Source organism: Phyllostomus hastatus, unplaced genomic scaffold (assembly GCF_019186645.2).
Source record: "Phyllostomus hastatus isolate PE091 unplaced genomic scaffold, TTU_PhHast_1.1 phas_contig_64, whole genome shotgun sequence".
NCBI classification, from domain to species: Eukaryota; Metazoa; Chordata; class Mammalia; order Chiroptera; family Phyllostomidae; genus Phyllostomus; species Phyllostomus hastatus.
This window is the reverse complement of record NW_025333928.1, coordinates 11,738,338-11,763,781: the sequence shown is the minus strand read 5'-3', so window position 1 is coordinate 11,763,781 and position 25,444 is coordinate 11,738,338. Positions and strand designations below refer to the sequence as shown.

At 53.2% G+C, this 25,444-nt stretch overlaps 1 protein-coding gene across 1 annotated transcript in view; it reads left to right on the top strand.

Moving 5' to 3' along the window:
• Window positions 1–25,444, top strand: part of LMF1 (lipase maturation factor 1) — a 108,316-nt gene that overhangs the window by 65,610 nt on the left and 17,262 nt on the right. The window contains exons 5-6 of the mRNA XM_045849087.1: window positions 9,460–9,525; window positions 24,334–24,501. Of these exons, the coding sequence (XP_045705043.1) occupies window positions 9,460–9,525; window positions 24,334–24,501 (234 nt within the window). The remainder of the gene's footprint in view (window positions 1–9,459; window positions 9,526–24,333; window positions 24,502–25,444) is intronic.

Here is a 25,444-nt window from a genome sequence, read left to right as displayed (position 1 = left end):
AGCTGCTGGGAGGGTGGCGCAGAGCAGCTTTGTGGGCCCAGGCGAACCCATCCAGCCCCCTTCCTCAGAACAAAGACACGGATCTGCTCAGGGCACATACCTGGGCCTTTCCACTGGAATGGGGCAAACACACACAAGATGTTTGTGGGGAGAGCTCTGGAATATCTCTCCAATTTTAGGCTCTATTCTGCTTTAAACACATAGATTTCAGTCATCTCTTTCACTTGCAGACATGGGAAATGGTAAAAATGTCTGCATCACCATATTTAAAGTTAGGTTGTTTTTATGCTTTTAAGAAAAGTTTTCACTTTTTTCTTAATCTCAATTTTTATAAAGACAGAATATGTGCGTGTATGTGTGTTACTGACTTCACACCAGCCAAAGTTTTTACCCCAGAGCATGTCAGAGACCTGTCGCCAGAGCCCAGAGCCTTTGCTTCTGACCCCCTGTGCTTCTCGTGCAGGAGCAGACAATGGATTTTCCACGCGGTGCTTTCGGAGCTGAGGCCGCCTTTAATTATGGCATGCTGTGGTAGGCTGATGAACTGTGTGCTCTGAGGGTTCCGAGCTCTCAGTTGCTAAAATTCTGGGAATTGAGCCAGTGCCCTTGTTGCTGGGAGTTCTCAGACCTGGACAGTACGAAGGGAGGCCACGCGGTTTCACTTTGCCCCACCCCAAGAACTGAGACAGCGAAGCAACAGTTCTTCTGCACCTCCCTCTTTCCGGCTCTCCGCCCCCTCTGCCTGCTTCCATCTGGGGGCGTGTGTATGGGGCGTCAGGTTTGGCAGCAGCAGATATGCAGAGCTCTTTGCTGCCATCTCTCTCTTTCTGGAGGAACCCGCTTTGGCATAAGCATTACCTTGCAGAGCACGTGCAAACCTGAACAAGGGCAAGTGGGAAACTGTGATGCCCAAACGCTCTTCAGAGTCGGTAGTAAGGAGAGTCGATGTCAGGAACCCGACTGCTGATGTGTTGCACTTGTAGGGACCCGGCTCCCCGACACAGCTGCTTCTGTTTGCACTGCGCATGTTAGCGTGGCTTTCATTGTCCTGCATGTTCTGTCTGCAGTCCTTCCAACATCCTGTACTGCTGTCTTCCTGATAGTAAACTGTTTTTATTATTGCTTTACATTTTAAGAGTTAAAGACCTAATGCCCTCAATTCTTATTGAGCAATAGCATGGCTAAAATTAGCAGTTTTCATTCAAGTTGCATATTTGCTATGCTGGAACAAGTTGTTTTTATATGAAGTAAGTGGAAGGATACGACTGTCAACATAAGAAATGTTTAAACCTGTAGAGAATTTCTGTAAGAGTTTGTTTGAACCAAGCTAACAACCTGTGCCAGGGAGCAAGATCTCAAGTACTCTAGAGAGTGACAGTGTCACAGCCTCGTGCATGCATATGAAATTCGGGGAGATGACATGCGGGTGGGAGAAGGCAAGGCAGGATTAGGTTACAGGATAGTGAAGAAGATTGTGTGCTCTTTTGAAGGTGGTTATATTTACTTCAAAGGTGTGTTAACCTAGATGCACAGAAGCAACGGACAGGGCTTAGGACAGAAATAGGCCTTTTGCTGAAAAACCTTATATGCCTGGGACTTGACTACCCAGTATGACCTGCCCAGTTAAGAATTTATGATCAAATCATCCTGTGTGGTTACTTTGCATAGAATCTGGAGGTTTTCATTTTGTTTTGGGTTTTTTTTTCCCCACACAACATAAAAGGAGGAACAAAGAATCAAGACATGGCAAATTCGGGCATGAGCAAGGGCCTCTGACGCCTCTCAGAAGCTGATGTGAGGATTAGCATTTCTGCCCATGCATTTTAGTCACCCCCGAGTAACCTACAGGCTGCAGAAGGCAGTGGCAAGAGGCCAGTACATTTCCGTGCGGGCAACTTCGAGTCCCCGGCGTCGGTCGGCAGAGGCTTGATTGCTCAACACCTGTGCTGCCCACGGCTCCGTGCTCACACCTGGCTCAGCACCCTCAGTGGGGCCTTGCGAAGCTCCTTGTGTGCAGACTGTCCTACCGTCTTGTTAACACAAGAGACTTAAAGCCGTATCTGAAATGCACAAAATATGGGCCCAGAGGAACTATAGTTTTCAGGTCAGAATTCAGCAGAGTTGGGAGCCGCAGCCAAGCTGTGATTGAAGGGCACCGTGAGAAAACACTTTCCTCAAATAACTGGTAATTGCGTCCGAGATCCTGCCATAAAGAGTCACCTGGGATATTATGAAAGCTTTGGGCCAATAAATTCAACAATGTAGATGAAATGGACAAATGCAGCTTACCGAAACTGAGACAAAAGGAAACAGGAAATCTAAGTGGCTCCATACCTGTTAAATAAATTGAATTTGTAATCAAAAACCATTCCAGAAAGAAAAGCGTAGGGCCAGATGGCTTCACCAGTGAAATCTATCAAATGTTTAAGGAGGAAATAACAGCAATCCTGCACAAACTCTTTTGGAAATAGCAGAGGGAACACTTTCCGAACTGTTTTATGTGACCGGTATAACAGCAATACCAAAACCCGATGAGGACGTCAGAAAAAGAGAAGTAGGGACTAATACCCCTCGTGAGCAAAGGCATAGAAACCCTCTGCAAAATACCGGCAAATCCAATCTGGCAATAAAAAAAGGTGTGGTTTATCTCAGGAATGCAAGGTGGTTTTGACATTTGAAAATCAATTAATGCAATTCACTATACTAACAGAATATAGATGAAGAACCATTTTACCATCTCAAATGCAAAAAAAAAGCACACCATGCTATTCAGCACCCACTCATGACTGTCTTAGACGGAACTTCTGCAGCCTGACAAAGGCATCTGTGAAAGCTCGGCTCACACCAGGTCTTCAGGGCCAGGATGAAGCTTTGCCATGTGGTGAGAACCCAGGCCCAGATGTCTGTTCCTCATTCTGCTCCTCAACACTGTATGGAAGTCTTAGTGCAATAAGACAAGAAAAAGAAACAAAACTGTTATTCATAGACATGTTGTGTTTGAAAAATCCAGGGGAATATAAAAAGCAAATGAGTACATGAATTTTGCAGGGTCAAAAATAACTGTACTTCATATACTATTAAGAAATCATTAGAAAGTAAAATGAGAATACAGTCTACAGTTGTATTAAAAGCCCCCAAATACCTCATAATAAATCTAATTAAGGAGGTCTAAGACATGTACATTAAAACAGCATAACATTGCTGATAGGAATTTAAAAGGCCTACATAATTGGAGAGATGCACCATGTTTGTGGGTCAGAAGACTCAGTGTTGTTAAGATGTCCATTTTACCCAAATTTATATATAGACTCAAGGCAATTCCAGTGGTTGGGGTGGTGGGGGGGAGGCAGAAAACTGTACTTGAACAACAATAAAATTCAAAGTATTAATTAAAAAAAAAATTCCTATCAAACTCCCAGGGGGCTTTTCTGGAAAAATTGACATGTCAATTCTAAAATTTACATGGAAATACAGAGAATCTTGAAAAAGAACAAAGTTGGAGGACTTACACTTCCTGGTTTTACAGCTTAATTTAGAACTGAAGTATAGTACTGATCTAAGCTGGAAAAACAGATCAGCAAAAGAGAATAGCGTCCAGAAACGGACCCAACCCCTACTGTTGATGGATATGAAACTAAGGTATCGAATCAGTGGATGAAGAAAGGTCATTTTTTATAAATAGAGCTGAAATCATTGGATATCTGTATAGAAAAATAAAGTGAGCTCTGACTGCAGTTTCATCTATACCAAACTCTAATTTGAGATACATCATGGACCTGAAGTAAAAGCAAAACCATAAAGTTCTTAGAAAAAAAAGCATAAAAGAATATCTCCCGGAAACACATTCATACAGATACACTCAATTGATTTTCAACAAATGCACTAAGTCAAATCAGTAGGGCAAGGAAAGTTTTTTTTTTTTACAAACATAAAAGCCAGAATCATAATACTTTTCAAAGATAACATAGATCATTACTTTGAGGCAGACAAAAATTTCTTGGACAGGACACAAAAAAGAGTGCTAACCGTCTAAGAAAATAATTGATAAATTGTACTTTGGCGATATTAAAATTTTCTACCATCAAAAGACACAATTAAGAAAATGAATAGGTAAGGCAAAGACTGGGAAGAATATTAGCCGTGCATAGTCCAACCCAAAATTAACATCCTGAACGTACAGATCGCAGGTAATAACGTAGGACCTGAAGACAAGGGAAGATACAGGAATGGAGACAGTGCGTGGAACCTCTGAGACAGCTTTTAACCCACAAGAAGGGTCCAGTTTAAAACCCTGTCAGCACCCCATGCTGGTGAGTGTGCAGGGGCTGGAATTCCTACTGGGGTTCATCAGCAGTGGGCTGTAAGATGGTTCAGTCACAGTAAAGAGCAGTTGGCAGCCTCCTATAAGGTGACACTTGTACCTGCTCTGTGAGCCAATCCAACCTTCCACTCCTGGGAATTTGCCCACAAGAAATGAAAATCTGCGTCCACAAAGGTCACACACATCCATGGTGGCCCTATTTGTAACTGCCAGTCCTGGGAAACAACCAAATGTCCATCAGCAGGATGGATAAATTGTGATGCATGCACACTATGGGCCACTGTAGAAGGGAACCAACTTCTGCTGTAGCAACACAGGTGAACCGTGAGGCATGCTCATCATGACCTGTCGGAACCCAGGGGAAGAGCACCTGGGCCCGAGTTAATCTGTGTGGGATCCCAGAGCAGGCAGAGCTGGGCCTGGTCGCACAGCTTTCTGACCAGTAGGGCGTGGAATTGCCTGGAAGGGGGTTCCAGAGAACATTCTATGGGACTGAAATCTGTATCTTGCTTAAGGTACTAGATATCTGATTGTATACAGCAGCCAGAACACATTGAACTGAGTACTTAAAGGTTTGCATTTTCTTTTGTGTAAACTGAAGCTCAACCCTCAGACTTCAGAGACCAGCATGAGTTTGCTTTTCACATGGAACGATCACTGTGAGGTGCAGCCCCATAAACTCCACACACCTTGGGGATAATGAGGGACTTGGTCATACTGTTGTTGGGAGAGCCTTGTGGGCATCCCAGCACTGGAGAGAAGGGCAGCTGCACAGACTGCTGACATTCTCCTCAACAGGGGTCATGTTTGGGACGCAGTCAGGAGCCAGCTCTGTTCAGGTTTTTGCTGGGACTAAGGGAGGCTCTGATACCTGCTGGCAGAGTGGCAGTGAGTACATGCTCATCCGTGTCTGCTTGGGGCCATAGCTGCTTGCTGCTTCAGTGTCCAAGCCACACCTGGATCTCAGGCTGGCCATCGGTTCCACAGCTCCTACCCTGAGGTTCAAGCCTCCATCTGATGGGAAGGAAATTTTCCAGCTGAGATGACGCTTTAACCCAGAAGCTCAACAAGTCTGCACTTGGATTTCTGCTCTTCCCCCATGGAGGCCCAGGGACTGATTGGAACGGGTGACCCAGAGTGATCTTAAGCTCTTTGCTTGTTAGCATGCCCCACTTATGCATGTCCCAGAGATGCTCCAGCCCCAGGAGGCACTGAAAGTTTAGCAAAGAAAATAAGGAGCTAAGTCACTAAAGGAGAAATAAGAGTTTGAAATCAGGAGCTCTTTCTTGGAATCACATTACCTCCAGTAAAATCGTATTACATGTAATGAAATAAGTGTCAGAATGCAACATGCCCCATGAAGACTCAAATCAAGCGGATGTCGCTGTCATTTCCTTGGCCAGCCTGACCCGTCCTGGGATCCCCACTCCCCAAGGAGAGCAATTATCCCAATTTGTTTTATTGCATTAGTGTGGGCAGAGCTGAAGAAAGGGGCTTTCTTCCTTCCTGCAGGAGCACTCGGGAGAGCAGACCTCGGACTCCAGCCTGGGGGCAGCATGGGAATTTCTGGGAAACATGTCTGCAACGTTCTGACCTATGGCCCCCAGCTGCAGCACCTCCCCGCCCCCCAACCCCCCCCACCCTCCCCCTGCTCACACAGGCTCCAGGCTTCCCTCCTCAGCACCGTCTTTGTGTCTCCATTTCCAGCCTCTTGTCTCAGAACTGCCCTCAGGAGGAAGACAGCCACTCAGCTCCTGGTGGTCTAGAAAGTTGCAGAGTCCTAAATGCTTCCAAGGACCTGCAACAATTTCTTCCACCCACTCCATGCAGCCCCGTTTCACAGTCTGTCTGTCACAGGCAGGTGTCACGATGGCAATTTTCAGAGGGTCTCCAGGATTTGAGAGAAGGCAGAATAAAACACGAAATATGACTGCAGTGATTTATCCCCCCCACCACACGTTGCAGTCCGAGTGGGTGCCGTCGTGGGTGTAGATGGTCCATTTTTATCTTATTCACCTTGGGGTCAGAAAGCACCGACACCACCAAACTGACGCCAGAGAGTAAGAGGTGGGGCCAGGTGATGACACTAGTTGGCGGGGGCCCTTCAAATACAGAGACAGCTCAGTCATTGTGATTGCTAACATAACATACGGCATGCTAAGCAGTGCCGCTCAAATGCAGCAGTGACCACATGCCCTGAGACATGGGGTACCCTCACCTGTTAAAGGTGCACATGGGACGCTGTGGGCCCAGCCCAGCTCCCATAGAGAGAAGTGGCATGCTACTTGGGTCAGGGCAGAATCCACGGTGTCTTGGCCCCCGCTGGCCCAACCTCCCCATCGCCCCTGAGAGGCACACCAGACACCGCGTCTGCTCATGAGAGCAATGGCCTGTCCCTCTACACTTGTGAGCCGCTCATTAGTGCTCAGGGCTCCAGGGTCTATGAGGCGTCCCCTCTGTGGAGAAGGAGCAGGCGGGGCCCCCAATGATGATAGAACAGGTGTATGTTCAAAATGAGGCAGTGCAGGCAGAGCTGTCCGTGGTGCACAGGTGCTCGTGACGTGAGGGGGGTTGCCTCCCTGGCGTCCGTGTGCTGTCGCCCCTGGCTTCACTGCAGGCCTGGTAGTGCTGACCCCCCCGCCCCCTTCAGGTGTGAAGGGACTCGTGCAGCCTTACAGAAATAGATGTTCTGTGGTGTGAGGCCTTGGAATTTCCCGTTTCTGAATGGGAGTTTTTAAGATGAGTGTTCTCACACCCTTGAGCTTCAGAGAGGAGCCCATCTGCAGCCCTCAGGCTCCCGCCTCTATGCTCCTGCCTCCCGCCCACTGCCTGTATGGCCTGGGCCTCTCCGGAAAGTTCCAGCATCCTGGCGTTCCGGTCCCAGGCGGAGAGCAGGGGTTGTATGGACAGCTGTGGGTCACTTAGCTCTCTTTGGGTCTGCATGTTAGTGGCTTATCTGTGCCGTTTTTTTTTTCTTTCAGAATTAATTTTGGGCTGAAAAAAGTCTCAAAGAAGGCTTTGTTCCTTTGACACTTACTCTGAAAGAAAAAAAAAATCTGTGGAAAATCTGACATCTGCATTGTAGGGAGAAATCAGTAGATGGGGAGGAATATAATTATCCTCCGCTCCTGAAAGAATGTCTCAGATTTTTAAGTGTCTTATATCAGCTTAGAGTTTGAATGACATTTTAATTATTTTGTTTTTTTTCTTCTTCGCCTGGTTTGAATCTCCAAAGAGTACCATTCTCAGATTCTGAAGGGGTGCAGGGAGCGGAGCCCTGCTCACGAGGGAGCCTCGTGTGACCTCATGGCTAAGGTTCTCTGCACGACGAGGGGCACATTTTCGTCGGAAACCAGCAGCTCTGCCACAGGCAGGACGGGCTCACTGAGGTCTAGGTCATCGGGCACTTTTGACTTTCTGAAGCTCTGTTTTCACGCAGACATGACTGTATATGGCCAAATTCAGACTGGAAGTTGTCTCTGGCACTTTGTGATGTAAGCAAACCCAGTTTCCAGAAAGATGTGACTCTGCTTTACAAAGTGGTTCATTCATCCTTATCCTTGAAGCATAGCTGGTGCCATAGCTCCATGACATTAGAGGCAGCAGGTGCAGCTGAAGGCCAGGTGGGTTCAGCTCCACCAAGGTGTGAGGCCTGTGTGGCCCCCACAACCCCCTCCACATTTCTCCTCCCTGATCCTTTTGAGGTCCCTGAGTCCGTACCACCCACAGGGGTCCAGGTCAGAGGTCTTGACTGCTCTCCACCCACACTAGCTCCAGTCCCTCTGCCTGTCCTGCATCCTCCATGTTTCAGACGTGTCCAGAATGGGACACGTCCCACCTCCCAAACCGTCATTCTGCCTTGCTGGCCGCATGGCCACCAGAGGACCCATCAGCTCACACCCTGGTCTCTGGCTCCAAGCCCTCAGCTGCCCCAGAGTCTTTCCCACGTGTAAAGGTCAGGTTTATGCACCAGCCAGTCTTGTCCACTGCCCCCAGGTATGCAGTCAAACACTGATCTCAGCGCCGCAACCAGGGTGTTTCACAGACGTGATTCAAATTTAGGGTCAGTCATCTTTAGTGCAGAATACTGTCCTGGGCAGCCTGGGTGGCGCATGGATGGATGGATGGATGGATGGAACCACTACTGGGTGAAACTGAGGTCATAACTGCAGAGACCACCATCACAGGAGAAAGCTGAGTTGCATTCCAGGGTTGTGTCTTTATCGGCGTAGTTTCTTTCTCACTTTCTAATCCAGCTATTACATAAGAGACTGAAATTGGAATTGAATCTCTGCATCTCAGGCAATGTTTTTATTCCTGGTAGGAGAACAATTGGTTTCTGACTTAGGAAGGAATCGTGGAGAGAAAGAGGATTGTTAGGGGGGAAGGGGCAGGCATGTGAGCTGACGGTCCTCCCTGCAACTGCAGACCCACCATGATGTGGGCGTTGCATGGCGTCCTGGAAGCCGCACAGGGTGCGGGGGAGCCGACGGTGCTGGGGTGGGTAGCCAGCACCCTGAAGCTCGACCACAGGCTGTTAACAGAGTCCCTTCTCCCTGAAGCCACTTGCCCAGTGGACCAGGCAGCAAAGCAGCCCCCTGGAGGCACTCCCAGGCCTGGGCACCGGGGAGTCCTGGGGACCGTGAAACAGCAGTGACCCTTCGGGGAGACGGGTGGACGTATTCATCCAGCCCACCTGAGCTGCTGAATAGTGTGTCATCACAGCAATTACAGCATTGTCCCTTTCACATCCTCCTTGGCATCTGTAGACGTGTGACTAAGGTTGGGTGTATGTAGCTTTGCAAACTTGTCCATTTTTTAAGCCTTCCAATTGCATCACTGTGCTGATGCTCACAGTCTGACAACTGAGTTATAAAGAAAGCACAGAAGGAACCGGCTATAACAGAACCCAGCGTCCTTTTGCCTATAGCATTTGCTGACTTGTCGTCATTAGAGCCTTTGTGAAGCTTTCTTTAAATCTTACCCTTTATATCACTTCAGGAGTAAGATGAAATTTGTGGCTCCCTTAAAGTTCCTTTTAGGTTAGGTTCTTCCCCCAGTAGTGGTTCCCCTGTCACCAGGGGTCCTTGCCGTTCTGGGGAATTGATTCATGTTGCTTCCTCTCCTTGCCTTGGCAGGGTCTGATCAAGGTCCGGGGAGACCAGTGCTGGAGAGACCTCACCTGCATGGACTTCCACTACGAGGTGAGGAGCGGTGACATGTTGACACAACTTTCAGCCCACTGGACACCCCTTCCTGCTTCCTTTCTCTGAGAGGCAGGGTCCCACTTGCTGAGGCTGGCAGAATGGGGCATCTGGCCACCACGGTTGTGGGTCTGGAACATCTGGTTACGGGCAACACGTTCCTCTGCTGCTGTGCACAGTCCTGCCCAGCCCCAGCCTCGGTGAATGGGGGTACAGGCATGTCTCAGCTTCCTGGAGGACAGGCCCTAGTCATACTGTGTTCGGACCCCCAGGCCCCTCCCCACCTTGGCCCGGGGTTTTGGACATGCTCCACCCACCACAGGACCAGGCCCTGGTGCAGCCCCTCTAGACATTCCTGTCTCTACTGACTGAGGCCTCTGCACGGGGGGCTGGGATCGTTTTTCCTTAGGAATTAATTTGAGGGCACTTGGCATCGAAATACCTTTCGTCTTCTCAGTAATGTTGGCTCATCGCGTACAGAGTACATGCCTGTTGGGTGTCCGTTCTCACATTGGACTCACATCGCTCTTGTTGGCAGCGAAAACCTTGATGTGTCTGGAGCACCGGCCATCAGACAGAATGTTTTCTCCCATGTTCCCTGTTTGTCGCTATGGCCCAAACACGGGAAAGTGGTATTCATCTGCTTTTCTCTGAAAGGCGGCTTGCAGACAATCTCAGGCCTTCTGCGGCTTTCCGTCCCCAGTGGGTTCAGTCCTGGGGACGGGGTAATGCCTGCTTCTTGCTGTGACTGTGTTATTCTGGGCTGTGTCATCTGGTAAGCAGCCCGGGATGGAGGTGTCCCCTGTGTGCTGCATTTAGGAGGTCAGGCTTTATTTCATGGTGTAGAGATCACTCCACGTCTCACCTAGTGTGCCTCAGAGTGGCCTTTCCTCCTACCCAAGGACGCATGTGGCCCACCCCTGGTCCTAGAGCTGACCTTTCAAAAAGTACCTGAGAGGAAATGTTTCTGGCTTGGCAGGAGGGAGTGTGGCTCCCCATGGTCTGGCCCAAGGGCCCTTGCTCTGTCCTGGGCCTGCCAGCCCCCTCAGCCACCATGTTAACACTGACCCGAAGTGTGAAGACCATGTGTGTCCCCCTGACCCCTTGAAGGGCGTCAGAGCCTCGTGAACAGGCTGTGCCTATCAGTCCCGGGGGTGCAAATACCCATGCTCACTGCGCATGTAACCCTCTGGCCAACATGGAGGCAGCTGCAGGACTTCTGTGTTAGGACAGTGGAAGCGGACTTGGGGAGTGGAGGGCAGGGCTGGGTGGGTGTCCCCAGCCATACGCCAGGGCAGAGCTTGTCTTCCCCACAGGCCTGCCTGGGATTGGGCAGGCGATGGAATGTGACTACCATAGCTCTAGCTTGTGAACCAAGTCCTGGGGACAGCCTGCCGGCTGTGACATCGGTGTATGTGAGCTCAGACCACTCAGAATCGACATTCTAGGACAGCCCAAGTTGTGGCTCGTTGAGCACCGGGAACGTGATGGCCACCGCTCGCGTTGGGTCCAGGGCCAGATGGAGTGGCGCTCTGAGGCCCTGCTTGCTCAGTGCTGCCGTCACAGAGAGTGCCGGCCGCAGCTCCCGGGTCAGGCCCTTTGGAGGGACTACACCTCCCAACTCGCTGTAGCCTCGGAAGCCTTTCCTCAGCCGGATCTTGTTTCACCACCTGCCTCGTAAGCCGGTTTGGAGTGAGGGCACTGACTGATGTCTCCTTAGGGGCCAGGCCATGCTGTTTGCTGACAACAAACCATTCGATTCATCCCTTTGAAGTTGTCTATGCCCCTGGGGCAAGGGTGGCTGGGCCTCATGGCCTGTCCTCTGTGACCTGGACTCCTCCAGTCCATGGCCAGTGGCAGTGGGGCTCCAGGTAATGGTGGGGCCTGTGTGACAATAGAGGGTGCCTTGTTCACTGGCATAGCTCCTCTGGGGGAGCCTCATGAGAGGGACCCACTGTGGGAGGCGGCCACGGTGGTGGGGGTGTCGGGAGCAGCCTGGGCAGCAGGGAGAGGCTCCCAGTGAGACAAGAGCTCAGGCTCCTTTCCACTCTCATCATTGCCTCTGTTTCTCCTCGAATGTGGCTGTTACTGGGGATGCCCTTTTGCATGGTGTTACCGCAGCGAGGCCCGGTGAAGGCCTAGGATGTCAGGAGCTCACGGAGCTGAGCCTGGCACGTCTGGTGCTTGGGGTCGTGTGAGTTCTCCCGAGCGTCCTGACCCGCGAGGGAATGGCAGCTGAGCCCCACTCACCCTGACCCAGCCAGTGGGTGGAGGGCTGGTGGGAGAGGCATCAGCCCACCCTCCTGCCTCTTGGACACAGCTCACGTCCTCGTGACGTGATTGCTGTGTGAGGCCTGAGGCCCTTGTGCCGTCTTTCTGCATCCTCACCACGTGGACAAGGCGTCAGGTCAGGGATATACTGTCCCTGCCTGTTGTGTTGGGAGACCTAGAGCACGTGGCAGGAGCCCGGTGACACTCCTCCATGATGTCTTCCGCAGCACAGAGGGCGAGACGAACAGCATTGCCATCGCGTTTCACTGCACAGGTCCAGGAGCCCATGCGCGGCTGGGTAGGAGAGGCCCGCCCTGCCAGTCGTCCTTGGCCTGAAGGGCCCATGCGCCCATGCAGCCACCCACACAGCCCCTTGCCTTCCCGTCTGCTCGCAGCTGTGAGCTGGTTGGTGGTGAGCTCAGTTGGTCAAGCCAGAAGCAACACTGGGCAAGTGTCTTTCGGACACAGATCATCAGGCACAGCCAGAGAAAAGGCAGGCAGCGTTGGCACAACGCTCCACCACTGAGCGCAGTCCCCAGGATCTGGCGCTGGTGGGGCCTGCAGCCACACGAAGCCAGTGTCCCTGACACATCCAAGGCAGGAAAAAGCTCTGAAGCCTCCATCCACGCACCAACGGGCTCCGCTCCCATACTCAGTGAAACCACCCACAAGAAGTGCCCACGGGCGCACCTCAGCTGTCAGACACTAAAGGAAAGGAAGAAAAATAAATATAGCTTACTTGATAGCAGTTTTATGTTCTGTCCAATTACCTTTAAAATATGCAACATTCCACTTGGAACACTAAGAAAATGCTCTTAACAGCAAACTGGTGTTTCTTTGTGGACCAGTCTATACTGTCAACCTGCGGCCATTGGTGCCAGTTCAGCACCAGCGGGAATCCACAGTTTGGGATGTGCTGAAGACGGAACCGCTTCAGTGTGATACGTCATAGCTGTGAACACAGCATGGCTGTGAGGCAGCCCTGGGGCCGGGCCCCTCTTCCTTCGACTAGATAGCTCGGCTCCTCACTACTCCCCTCTGCTCTGGCCTGTGCTGGTCTACCCTGCTGTGCGGAGACATCTTTGATTTCAGCTCAGCCAGGGAAATGCAGTCTTCAGTCTTGGGTGGAAAGGGCAAGTGTGCTCCTGGAGTCCCAAAGGGGAGTTGGCTTATACGGATGGAAGTACCCGCCCCTGATCCCTAATTGTTCTGTCCTCATGCAAATGAGGATTCCAAGTTTTCAAAGTTTGATTGGTCCAAAAGGCACTATCCTGATTGGTCAGGATAGAGCTGCTCTGGTTGGTTGGAGCTGCACAGTTCCAACTGGATTGGGAAAAGCCTCAGTCCTATTGGTTGAAATAGGATTCCAGGGACTCCTTTGTAGGGGCTGGCTCAGAGGGCTGAAACCCGGGGCAGGCAGGCAATTCAGTGCAGGCAGCTCGTGAAGTGCAGTTTGCGTGAGAGGCCCCTGTGTAGAAATGGCTGCTAGGCTCTGTTGTTTTGTTTTGTTTGTTTTGTTTTTATTTGAGCCCACCAGGAGCCCTTCTTAGTAGATATCTTCTTTCTCAGTGTCGACAATACAGATTAATCAAATTTGAACTTTTTAACTTTGGTGTACTTTGATTACACAAATTTATTCCTTAAATTCCTTTGTATTGGACACGTCACTCACATAAAGCAGCCGTCACTGCACAAGTCGGTGACTCACTGTTAAGAAGACTGTGTATTTTGGTTGCTAAGTGTCAGAAGTGTCCTAGCCTCACTGGGTCCCTCTGCCCACAGTGGGTCCTGCCTGCAGCCCCTCTGGAGCTGCTCCGTGCCTGAGCAGCTTTTCTCTGTTCCTCCCCTACCCCCAGGGTACATGAATGAGTGCAAACAAGTTTACACTGTTGTCATACTCCAGAGTCCGGCATGCAGAGCTGACCTTTAATCCTGGATATAAATCACTTTTCACTCCTATTATTTGTAAAGTCCCACAGCCTCATAGCACATAAAAGAGGCCTTTGTATTGTGTCAGTAAAGTTTTTAAGCTAGAGTTTGAAGCCCACAGTAGGGACGGCTGACTCACAGGGCACCTCCAGGATTCACCACAGGGCCTTGTCGTTGGAGCAGAACCTTCCTGTACAGCTTGACAGGAGGTCATCACTAGGTGTCCCCCCTGCTGCCTGCCACCCCCCAGATGCACATGAGGTGGTCCATACGATGCACTGCTATGTGCTGCCCTCAGGGTCAGCTGAGCGCATGCAAGGTGCTCGGGACACACTTTCCATCACTGTGCACTCTCAGGGCGTGAGTGTGAAGGCAGCTCCTGCTGGCATTCCTAGGAGATGTTTTTTCTCTTTCTCTTGAGGTCAGGAAGGCCACTGCCTATCTAGGACACGTCTGCACATGTCAGGGTGGAAAATGGTCCCTTGTTCCAGTGTCTCTCAACTCACAACAGGGGCGCTATGGCCACCTGTTCCTGGACACTGTTCATCCCTCTGCAAGCTGTGGTCATTGTCAGCACACCAACCCTGGACCCAGGCCGGGCACTCCTTCCCAGGTGCCAGGGACCTCGGCAGCTGCACCAAGGTGCTCCTGGGGGTGGCCAAGTTGGGCTGAGCCCCATGGACGTGCCCTGCTGCCCAGGACAGCAGTGCCAGTGGAAGCCTCCCGCCCCTTTCCAGGGCCCTCCCCACCTCCCCAGCAGCCAGTTGCCCTCCTGGTAATGGGAGTCTTCAAGGAAGCCTGCTCACTAAATGCTGGCTAAGCCTCTGGGTGAGCTGCAGTAATCCGCCTGCAAACACTGGTCCGGCCCGGCCACCTGTAGCCAGCGCGTTTCACGGTGCCTGAGCCCTGGGCGCAGCTGTGTGCAGGCACAGCTGGGCTGCCTTGCCAACCCCGTGCACAAGCGTGGCAGAGCCTTCTTCCTCCCGCATTCCAGACCCACTCACAGCACGGGGTGGCTTCTCTTTGTGTCTCCGGCCAGCGGATCCTACTTTTAATTGCCACCCAGGGACCTGGGCTACCAGCTGTTTTGAACCATAATTGGGTGGGGGTCACCAAGCACTCTTAGATATAGGGGTCCACCAGTTCAGAAATAATTGGATTCAAGATTGACATTCCCGAGAAAACTGTAAATGTTAACTTGGTGGAAGCTGTGACCGAGTTACCTCCAGTAGGTTGGGAATTTTGCGGCATATTTGCTTTGTCCACTGGCAGTTTTATTGATTTTGTAAGAAGAGGGTGTTTTATGTGTGTGCCAGGGACTGGAGAGGGGGTCAGTGCTGGGCCTAGGGAATGTCGGCACTGGCAGGGCGGCTGGCCACGGCGTGGTTCTGTTGGGGCCCACACCCTGGGGTCACCCAGAAGGACCAGCCCCACCAGGCCAAGGCCAAGGCCAAGGCCAAGACCGCGACAGGGGAGGGTGCAGCCTCAGGGTCAGCAGTGTGCATCTGCTACAGTGGAGAGCTCCAGAATGGTAGCGTCCAAACTTGAACCCAGGTTCAAATGTCTTTATGCAGACCCGTGCCGCCTGCCCTCTCAGGGCAGCCACTTCAGGCCTGTCTGATCCTGAGAAAGTTACCTAACTGTTAAAATTCTGTTTTCACAACAACTCCCGGGGTGTCATATGAATTAGGTGATATGCCACACACTGGAGTGTAAACTCCACGAAGAATGTGCAACTGAGTTTCCAAATGTGAGAATTCTCCAGCCATCCTTCTGTTACTGGTGTCTGATTTAATTCCTTTATTGTCAGACAATATGCAGTATGTGATTGAAATCTTTTAAAATTTATGCACACTTGTTTTGTGGCCCAGAATATGGTCTATCTTAATGGATGTTCCATTTGAGCCTGAAAAGGTGTGTGTGTTCTGTGTTCCGTCATGCTCGCTAATTCAAGTTGGTCAGGAGTGTGCTTCAAGTCTTCCGTGTCCTTACTTATGTTCTGTCCGTCCGCACCGTCAGGTGTCGAGAGAGGGGGGTCAGCACCTCTGACTGGAACCTGGGGTTTGTCTGTCTCCTCGCATTGCCCCAGTTTTTGCTGTGTGTGTTGAAGCTCCGTTACAGGTGCCAGGATGTCTGAGTGTGGGACCCCCTGATGAAACAGCCCCCTTCAGCGTTGCAAAGTGACCTTTTATTTCCGATAGTGTTTGCTCTGACGTTTCTTTGTCTGATGTTAATATAATGACTGTGGGGGTTTTTTGGCTACTGTTTTCCTGGTACGCATTTTTCCAAGCTTTAACTTTTAACCTACACGAGTCTTCATATTTGAAGTGCGTCTCCTATGGGCAGCACATAGCTGGGTCCTGTTTTTTATTCCGTCTGACAAATGTGGCCTTTCAATTGCGTGTTTAGATCTTTGGCATTGAAAGCAATCTGTGATATGTTAAGTTTCAGTCTTTATTTTTCATCTTTTTCTGCTTCTTTTGAATTAGTTGAATGTTTTTTATGATTCCTTTTTATTTCTCTTTTTGGCTTATTAGCTAGAACTCTGAGTTGTGTTACTTTTGTGGTGGTTTTCAGGTTTGCAGGATAGATCCCTAATTCATCACAGCTTGCCTCCAAGTGACGTGTCCACTTACTGCATAAACGACACAGGACTCGACAGCGACGTGCCCCTCCCCGCCCCTCCCCGGGCCCCGTGCTGGCGCTGTCCTGCGCTCACTGTGCACAGGCCACCGCCACTGCGTTATTCCTGTTTGAATAGTCAAACCACCCTTTAAAGACACCCCATGAAGCTGGGACGACAGCCGTGCAGTCCACCGGCCCCCTCACTGCCCTCAGGTTTCTTTGCCCTGGGTATGGGCCCAGACTTTCCTCACCTGACAGCTTCCTGCAGTGTAAAGGAGTCCTTCCAGCTTTTCTGTCTGAAACAGTCTCTCTTTGCCCTTTGGTTTGAAAGAGGTTTCTGGCAGGTACAGAACGCTGGGTGAGCAGGTTTAGTTGTGTGCGCTAGGGGCGCTGCTCCACTGCCACCTCGAGGGGACCCGGGCGAGTGAGGCGGCCGTGTGCTCGGGGGCCGCCACAGCGAGTGTCCCCGCCGTCCCCCGCGGTGCTTCACTCGTCCTGGGCCTGCGTGTGCCTCAGGTTAGCCCCACATTTACAACTCGCTTTTCTTTTCCCCGTTCCCACATTCCTCGTGGGGGGAGGTGGGGAGTACCCACGGGGCGGTTCATGTTCACGGAGTGAGCACCACGAGGACGCCCCGCCATCGGCCGTGGTCTCGACAGGAGGAGCCTTCAGCCCCAACACCGGGCCCTGCCCGTCGGGGGCCCCCAGCTGCGTGTGAGAACCCACAGTCGGCCTTGCTGTTCTACCCTAAGACTCTCGCTTGGGTGTGCGGTGTTTCCCCGGCCCACGGGCACCTGTGCGTCCTCAGGACACACGTCACTCCCTCTGGCGTAGGAGGAGGTGCCCCACCCCGAAACCTCCTCTCCCAGCTCTGCGAAGGAGGGGCCCTGGACCAGCGGGGCTGGGGTGGTCGCACCCCAGGGTTTTCTGTTAGAGTGGGATGAGCGGGGCCAGAGAGTTTAAGAAACTCTTCAGACCAGAGTCACGTGTGCCCCCTTTCTCAATAAAGCCCCACGCAGAACCCGTAGTTCCTGAGAAACTGGCTGGAAAACCACTTCTCTTCTTGGGCTTGTCGCTGCAGGGCAGGAGGGGGCGTCAGAGGAGAGTGCTTGTCCCCCCACAGGAAGTGACACTGTGCTCCCCAAAGATTTGTTACTTTCTACATCCTTAAACAGTTTTCATCGCTCTTCGTATGTTCGTCATGTTTTCCTTATTTAAAACTGTCTCTTTTTGGGGGACCTCTTGTGGAACGCCGCACATCTGGGCTGCCATGTCCGGGCTGGGCCGTGTTCTGGGCACTCGGCCACGTAGCGCGCGTGGCCCCGCAGCCATCACAGGCAGCCGGCCACTCCCCGCCGTGCTTTATGGGGTGCGATGCTCTCTAGTCACTGCTTCCACGGTTTACGACCAGATTTTACAACATGGGGCTTTTCCCCAGCTCAGTGCAAACAGAAATAAAACCGTCCTGGTTTGCAGGAGAAGGGAGGCCTTGACACCCTCCTGGCGGGGTTCAGTGTCTGTAGGGATCAGCACGCAGAGCAGGCCCCACCCGCACACACCCTCTCCTGGCAGGTCATAAATCCACCGGAGAAGCTGAAATGTGGTGTGCCCCGGCGAACGGGGCCCTCACGAAATAGAGCCTTCCTTTCAGGGAACTCGTGTTATCAAGGACTGTTAATGTCACAGTCACCACGTTTGTTCTCGTTTACATGGTACAGTGGAGCCTCGAGTGGGCTGAGGGCACAGGACCTACCGTGGGGCTCCCGCCTACAGAATTGGCTCCACACCGCCCTGGGAGTGGGGAGTGACTGGTCTTCCAGCTGCCCCCGCTGCGCCCACGCATCACTGGCTCGGTGCCTCCCTTACACGTATTCTGGCCTTCACTGCACCTCACCTGGGGAAGTCAAGAAGCGTCACACAAATCTGAAGTAACACGAACTCACAGCAACTGGCTCAACTCTTTAAATGTGGGTCAGGTCCTTTCCCTTTTCAAATCTGATGTGCCTTTTAGCCAGCATCCAAGTCCTCTGCCCAGGCTCCTGCCGATGAGGCATGGACCCAGAGGCTGCATGGGGCTGGGGAGTCACCCACTGTCTGCAGCCCCCTGTCCCCGGCCCTGCCCATCCTGAGAAGCCGCATCTTGCTGGGGCTCCCATGAGGATGCAAAATGACTCATACATCCTGGGGAACATCCTGTCCCTGTGATGTGGTTCCTAGAAGTTGGCACCAACCACGGAAACATGCATTTATGCTCAGAAAACGAAAAATGCCAAAGCCCCAACCCGGGAGGCCCTGCTCCAGGTGCCCTGCTCCTGAGTGACAGGACGGGCCGTTGAGCCTTAGTGGAAAGTAAGGAGTGCTGTCAGGAGGTGGCCGTGGCGGCTGCGGGAACAGGCAGCAGCCGCTCAGCCTGCGTCAGGTTCTGTTTGTGGGCGCCGCTCAGCGATTTACTCTTCTTGGACTCAGTCTGTTTATTTCTTTTGGAAATACTTAGGGGATGTCGTTAGCCTGATCTCTGCGGCCGGCGCCCCACTTCTCTGCTACTATTCCCTCCAAAAACAAGGAACATGCAGACGCCTCCCCCCAGCATCACCCAGTAAAGGGTCTGGCTTCCTTCCCCAGCTCCGAGCGAGCAGAAACAAACTCTGTTTACAGTCTTTCTCCTTTTTACACACGCCCTACACGCAGCGGGGCTGCCCAGCAGGGAGGTGCACGTGGGCCTGCCGCACGGGCTCCGCGAGGGCCCCCACAGGACGCAGAGGCCCCTGCCTCCTGGAGGGGGCAGCGCTTCAGCATGCTCAGACGCGGCTGCTTGGAGGTCACGCAGAAACACGTTCTTCCCCGTGTCGTGTCATCGGCTTGTTTTCCTTGCAGATGCTTCTCTTACTTGTTCTCAAGACAGCACCCTGTCACCGGCTGGGAACCGAGAGTGAGGCAGCCCCAACCCAGGCCCTCTCCTCGGGGCTTTCCAGGTGAGGCCCCACAGAGCTCCCTGCAGAGCTGGTGCAGAGCCTTTGTGCCCGTCGGTCCGCCTCGGGCAGCTTGCTCCAAAGGGCAAGGGACACAGGCCGTCTCTTCCAGGGTGCCCCAAGGGCAGTCAGAGCCAGGTGACAGTGAACAGGGAGGCTATGTCCAGGGGACGTGCACTGTGCTCACTTGTCCCTGAGCAGGTGCCGGCCAGGGAGCCCTACCTGTGTGCCTGCCACCTCTAGGAGAGGGCCTCCGCCTTCCAGCTCACCTGAATATCAGCCACACCTGGTGCTGGGTCAGGGCGCTGGGCAGAGCAAAGACCTCAGGCCCTGTGCATGGCCGGCCACCACCCCTGGGCCAAGCACTGAGTTGGACAGCACACAGGCCCCAGCCTGCCCACGGCTGTGCCCCAGGTGTCTCCAGGACTGGGGAGGCCAGCCAGCCTGGCAGGGACATCTCTGCACAAGATCTGTTTTCCTGCTGGCTGGCAGCTGGGGCCGCTCAGCCCCAGGCCCCCACATCCTTGTTGCGTGGCCCCCATCCCCAAGCCAGCGCAGCTCCCTGCTCTCTGGTGGGGGGTGCCTGCTCTCTGGCCAGTCCTTAGCTGGATTTATAAAATTCAGTCTCGCTAGCCTAGGAACATGGTGCCCTTTTCAACAAGGGGCCTGAGGGTCAAGAAGAGAAGGTCCTCAGATCCAAATCTGTGCTGCGTGAGACCTGGGCTGGCCACATCCCCATGGTGGGACTCAGGGTGTCCACTCTGCCCAGACGAACTGGTCAGGGCCAACGCGGCCCTGGAGCCAGCGGTGATGCTAACATAGCTATGAGTGCGTTGTCATGTCATCCTGGCTGCTTTAATAGCTCCTACCCTTGCTTATGGGGCGGGTGGGGCGGGGGCGCAGAGGGCCCTAGGCCTCGCCCTTCTCCGTATGTCTGGTGGCTGTGGGTGGAAGGGGCTGTGTTGGTGCCAGGAGCCTGCAGAGGCAGCCAGAGTGGGCATGGGGCTCCCGTTTCAGCCCCCCCTCACCGTGGAGAGGACACGGCCATCTTGTCAAACCTTGCTTTTTTTGGCTAGCTGGGACTGTTAGTAAAAAGTAGGGCCTTTTACGAATAAAGAAGTGAAGTACACAGGGCCTGCTATCCCTCAGCCAGAAAGAGGGCCGAGCAGCTGCCGCCCTACCTGCATGTACCCCCGAGAATGTACCCCTTTCTGGAACTGGGCCCTAAAATGTGACCAGGGGGCTCATCCTGACTTGGGGGAAACACAGGGTGGTTGTCCTGTCACCACCTGTCTGTCCGGCATTCTTCCTGGTACTGCCAGCAGAAAACAAGTCTGTGTGCCAGGAGAGGGTCCTCTCCTGGGGGCCTGCCGCCAGCCCGCAGAGCAAGCGACACACTTTGAGGTTGCTCTGGCCTCATCGACACAGCTCCGGCCTGGTGCTGGGCTCCTGGCGCACGTTCCTGTCCAGGGACCACAGGCACCATGGGGATGGGCTTGCACAACCACACACGCATGTACACTTGTGCGCACACACACTGCCTCCAGAGAGCTCTGCTGTTTTTATTTATAAATTTTTTTATCCTCACCCGAGAACATTTTTTCATTGCTTTTTAGAGAGAGAGAGGAAGGGAGAGAGAGAAACATTGATGGGAGAGTGCAGCATCGATTGGTTGCCTCCCACATGCACCCTGACCAGCGATCCCACCTGCCCAGACCAGGGACCAAACTCACAACCTAAGTATGTCCCCCGACTAGGAATCAAACCCGAAACCCATCAGTTACGGGATGACGCTCCAACCAACTGAGCCACACTGGCCAGGGCAACTCTGCTAGTTTTTTTTAAAAGCTGAAACATTTGGAACTGATTTGGTGCCTTTTTCTGTTGTTGAATGAAATTGCTGTTAACCACCAGAATTTCTGCAACTTGAGGACCATGGGGAGTTTGCTCTCCTCAGGCATTACCTGGCACGTGGTGAACCTGTGGTCACAAAGCACAGGCCTGTGAACAGACACAGCCCAGACAGGCCTGCTGGCCCACCACTCCTGCATCCCCCTGCCCCCACAGCCCCGGACCCCCTTCCGGAGAAGGGCCTGCCTCTCCACCTGGCCCTCCCTCTACATTCGCAAGTGGAAATAAGCAGAGCTGCTGGAAGCCCCTGGGGAAGACTGGGAGAGGCCTGCTGCGTGTTCCCCACAGCTGCAGAAACCCACTCAGGATTCAGTTAAACGCAGAGATCAATGAGCTAGACTGGTGTGGATGCAGGGTCAGGTGAGACGTAGTCACATGTCTGGTTCCCAGCCCTGCCTGCTGAACAGCCCAGAGACAGTGATGCCCAGGCCAAGGTGAGTCCAGCCTCAGTCAGAAGGACCCAGCTACTGGGAGAGACGGCTGTGCCCAGGGCTGGGCAAGCAGGGGTTCAGGTGACCCTAGAGCATGTTTAGTGCCAGAAATTAGAAAAATGTTCAGAAAGTGGTATATGCCATCAAAACCCATGATCCATGATTATAACTCACTGAATAAAATAACCCACATGTCCACACTGGCACCAGTAAATACACGGAGAGGCAGCACAGCCTCTCCTTACAGAGGAACGCCACGCAGAAGGACTAGTGGGCCCAGAACTCACTATTCAAATGCCATTGGGACGACTGACTCCAGCAAGGTCATCGAAGGTGCCAAAGATGGGGCGTTCGGGTGTAATGGGTCATTGTCAGGCCTCACACTGCAAAGGGGAGAGCAGAAGCTCTGCAGAGGAGGGCCCTGGCCGACACCCCTTACCCTGGAGATCCAGGTGGAACCACCTGTGCTAAGACACGTCGACACCCAGGACACCTGTCACCCCTGGGGTCTTCCTGCCACAAGCAGGTGCCCCAGCCTACCACGAGGAGCGTCCTGCAAGTGAGCATGCACCCCAGAACGTCAGTGCCTAGTGCTCGGGGGGCCAGAGAGACGTGGGGGCGAAAGGCGGTGTGTGGCCTGGGACTTCCTCTCGTTTAAGGTGTTAACTGGTGACTGGCCTGAGTCCCGGGCTGTGAGTGCTGCTGCGCACACGGGAGAGCACCCTTCTGGGACGTTCACCCCGAAGTGCTCAGGGCACCAGGTGTCGTGTTTCTGCTGACTCTCAGATGGTACAGGAGACACACCAGTGGCGGGAGAAGGAGGAAGGGGGGCGGGTAACATGGAAACATTTGGGAGTTAAGGGATTTCCTTTATTGTTCTTACAACTTTTCTCTAAGTCAGGAATCATGTCCAAATAAAGTGAAAAGTTAACAGGAAAACACCTTCCCAGCTGGGTCAGCGACCCTTCCCAGCTGCCATTCTACTTCTGAGCCAAGGCGGGTGGGTGGCCAGGCAGCCAGGAGCTCTGCCATTTTGGGGACTTCTCGCCACGGCCGCTCGCTCACAATGAGTGTCAGAGAGAGGGCCCACACTGTTCAGGGCACCCAGGCCGTTGCACTTAGACCAGTGTCTCCTCGTAGTCAGCAGTCACCTCTCTGTGCCTATCACACAGCAGGCCACCAGCAGGATAGCCACCTCCTCGAGCTCACAGCGAATCTGAGAGGAAGCTCAGGGCAGAGGTAAGAGCCAGGCTGCAGCCAGGCCCAGTGCCGGGGCCGGGGCCACGTGGCAAGGGAGCAGGTCGGAGAAACACTGTGGCTGGGGAGCAGGTCACAAGGGGCTGGGGCCAGCACTCCCGTGGCTGTTGCAAGAGGCACTTTCTTCCTCTGGAACCTAAACCATGTGTAATGAGGTCAAGTGTGTTTAGTGTTATTGAAGCTGTGCTGGCACACCAGCAATCATCCATTTGTGTCTCTAGCACAGCCGTGCCCTGACAGTGGCCATTGTTGCCTGCACAGCACCCTTTATGTCTGTAGGGTGTGTGTGTGTGTGTGCGCGCGAGCACACATGCACGTGCAGAGAACATACGTCCCCAGGAGGGAGAAGGGTGCCACTGAGTGCTCGGGAGCATGAGGAGGCGGCAGGGCCAGGCCCAGGCAGGGACGGGTGTGGGCGCAGTAGACCTCCACCCGGTCAGAATCGCCGTGCTCTCTGCATACAGGAAAGGGAGCAGCTCATGTGAGAGGCGGGGCGGCAGGTCCACCTGGGCCTGGAGCCCCAGTGCCTGGTGTCCTGTCCACATGGAGGCGTCCCTGTGCACCGTGAGACACATGCCCTTCACCAATAGCTGAGTGTCACACTGGGGCCTCCTTGATGGGGCAGCGAGCCCAGTCCAGGCCTGCTCCGAGCCTCGTGGATAGCGGCGTACCCCGCCCCACACGGCATCAGCACAGTCAGTCCATCTGAGCGTTGGTGGCCACGTGACCATCTGCATGGCCTGCTCCCAGCCTCAACTACAGGATGGGGGGTGGGGGAGCACAGGGCCTTGTGGTCAAAGGTACAGGGCCTGTCAGCTGGGCCCTGGGGTGGCCAGCACCACAGCAGAGTCAACACTCGGGCCTCCTGGGGACACACACTCAGGGCGGGACCTGTTCCCCAGCCTTCTCATCCTTCAGGCGGACATCGCTCGCGTGTAAGCATTCGCCTGAGACAGGCCCACAGTCCCCCCCCACCAGCACCCTGTCCTCTGAACAGGGCTCCACAGTGCCCGGCACCGCTCAGGGCTCTGACCACGGGCTCTTCCCCAGCATCTGAGCTTCTGTGTAACCAGGACCTTCGAAGCCCCTGAATGGGTCTGTGTGAGAATTACAGGACACCGTGCAGGGGAGGGTGCCTCTGATGCGCACCTCAAAAAGACTTAGACACATGCTCCCAGCACCCCTGTCCTGGCGATCTGTGTCTTGGCAGCGGGGTGAGCTTCTGGAGGAGGGGCCATGGCACCAGCCTCCCCGCTGCCTTTTCCAACCAGATGGTCCCAGATCTGTCTTCCCCCAAAAGCCCACTCTCCTTCCTAAACCAGCCAGTGGGCACCATGTGGTCAGTACAGGCCGGCTGGGGTCCCCTGTGAGCTGGGGCTTAGGGCACAGCTCACAGGCCACCTCCTGTTCCACAGACGCAGCCAGTGCCCAACCCCATGGCCTACTTCCTGCACCGGTCCCCGTGGTGGGTCCATCGCTTCGAGACGCTGAGCAACCACTTCCTGGAGCTCGTGGTGCCCTTCTTCATCTTCCTGGGACGGCGGATGTGCATCCTTCATGGCGCCTTGCAGATCCTGTTCCAGGTGAGTCACTGCAGACCCCTCTGAACATGAATTCGGCTTGTCAGTTCCCAGGGAAGACACTGTCGGGATTTAAAGTTTCTGTGTCCTGCTTATTGTTTGCTTTCATCACGGGTAACTTACACGCCACAATGGCAGTGCCCTTGCAACTTCGCCAGTCCCGCTCCTGGTTTTCCCCATGGTGTCTAGGGTCTGTGTCGTGGCGCGTTGCAGGCGCATAGGCAGCAGGGCCGGCCGCCCCTGGTGCTGAAGGAGGGGCTCCCTGGCCCAGCAAGATGTAGCTGGAGGTGGTTCGTCCAGCTGGTTGGTTTTTGTGGTTGCCTTTATCAAGTTCTCTTCTGTTTCTGCTTTAGTGGGAAGTTTTGTTCTATGATTTTTGTTTTGGCTATTTTTAGTCCCAGAATGAATGGATGTTTAATTTTAACAAATGTTTTTTTCCCACCACCTGTGAGGTCACTTTTCTCCCCCTTCAATCTGTTAATGTGGTGAATTGCATGAATACTGCTAATGTTGAACCAATTTTACCTTCCTGAGATAAACCAACGTATTAATCTTGCTGTATATGTTAATGTTACTGGGTATGCTTTGCTAGCATTTGGTTTCGGATTTTGCATGGTTGTCGGTGAATGAGATTGGTCTGTAATTTCGCATCTTGCACGGGCCTCACCGAGCCCGTGAGGGTTGGCCCCTTCTCTGCGTGCGATCGCGAGGACAGAGACGGCGCTCCTGCCTAGCCGCCAGCCTCTCGGGCGTCTGTGGCACTGACTGGGGCCTCGGTGGCTGCCAGAGCTACAGCGTTTCCATTTTTCTGAAGGCAGCTTTAAGGCAAACATTTTCCTGGGAATTTGTCCATGTCGTATGTTTTCAAATTTATTAGCCAAGGAAAGTCATAATGCTCTCATATATTTGCGGAGTCTGGATTTGTTACCTTCTCTTTTCAGCCCGC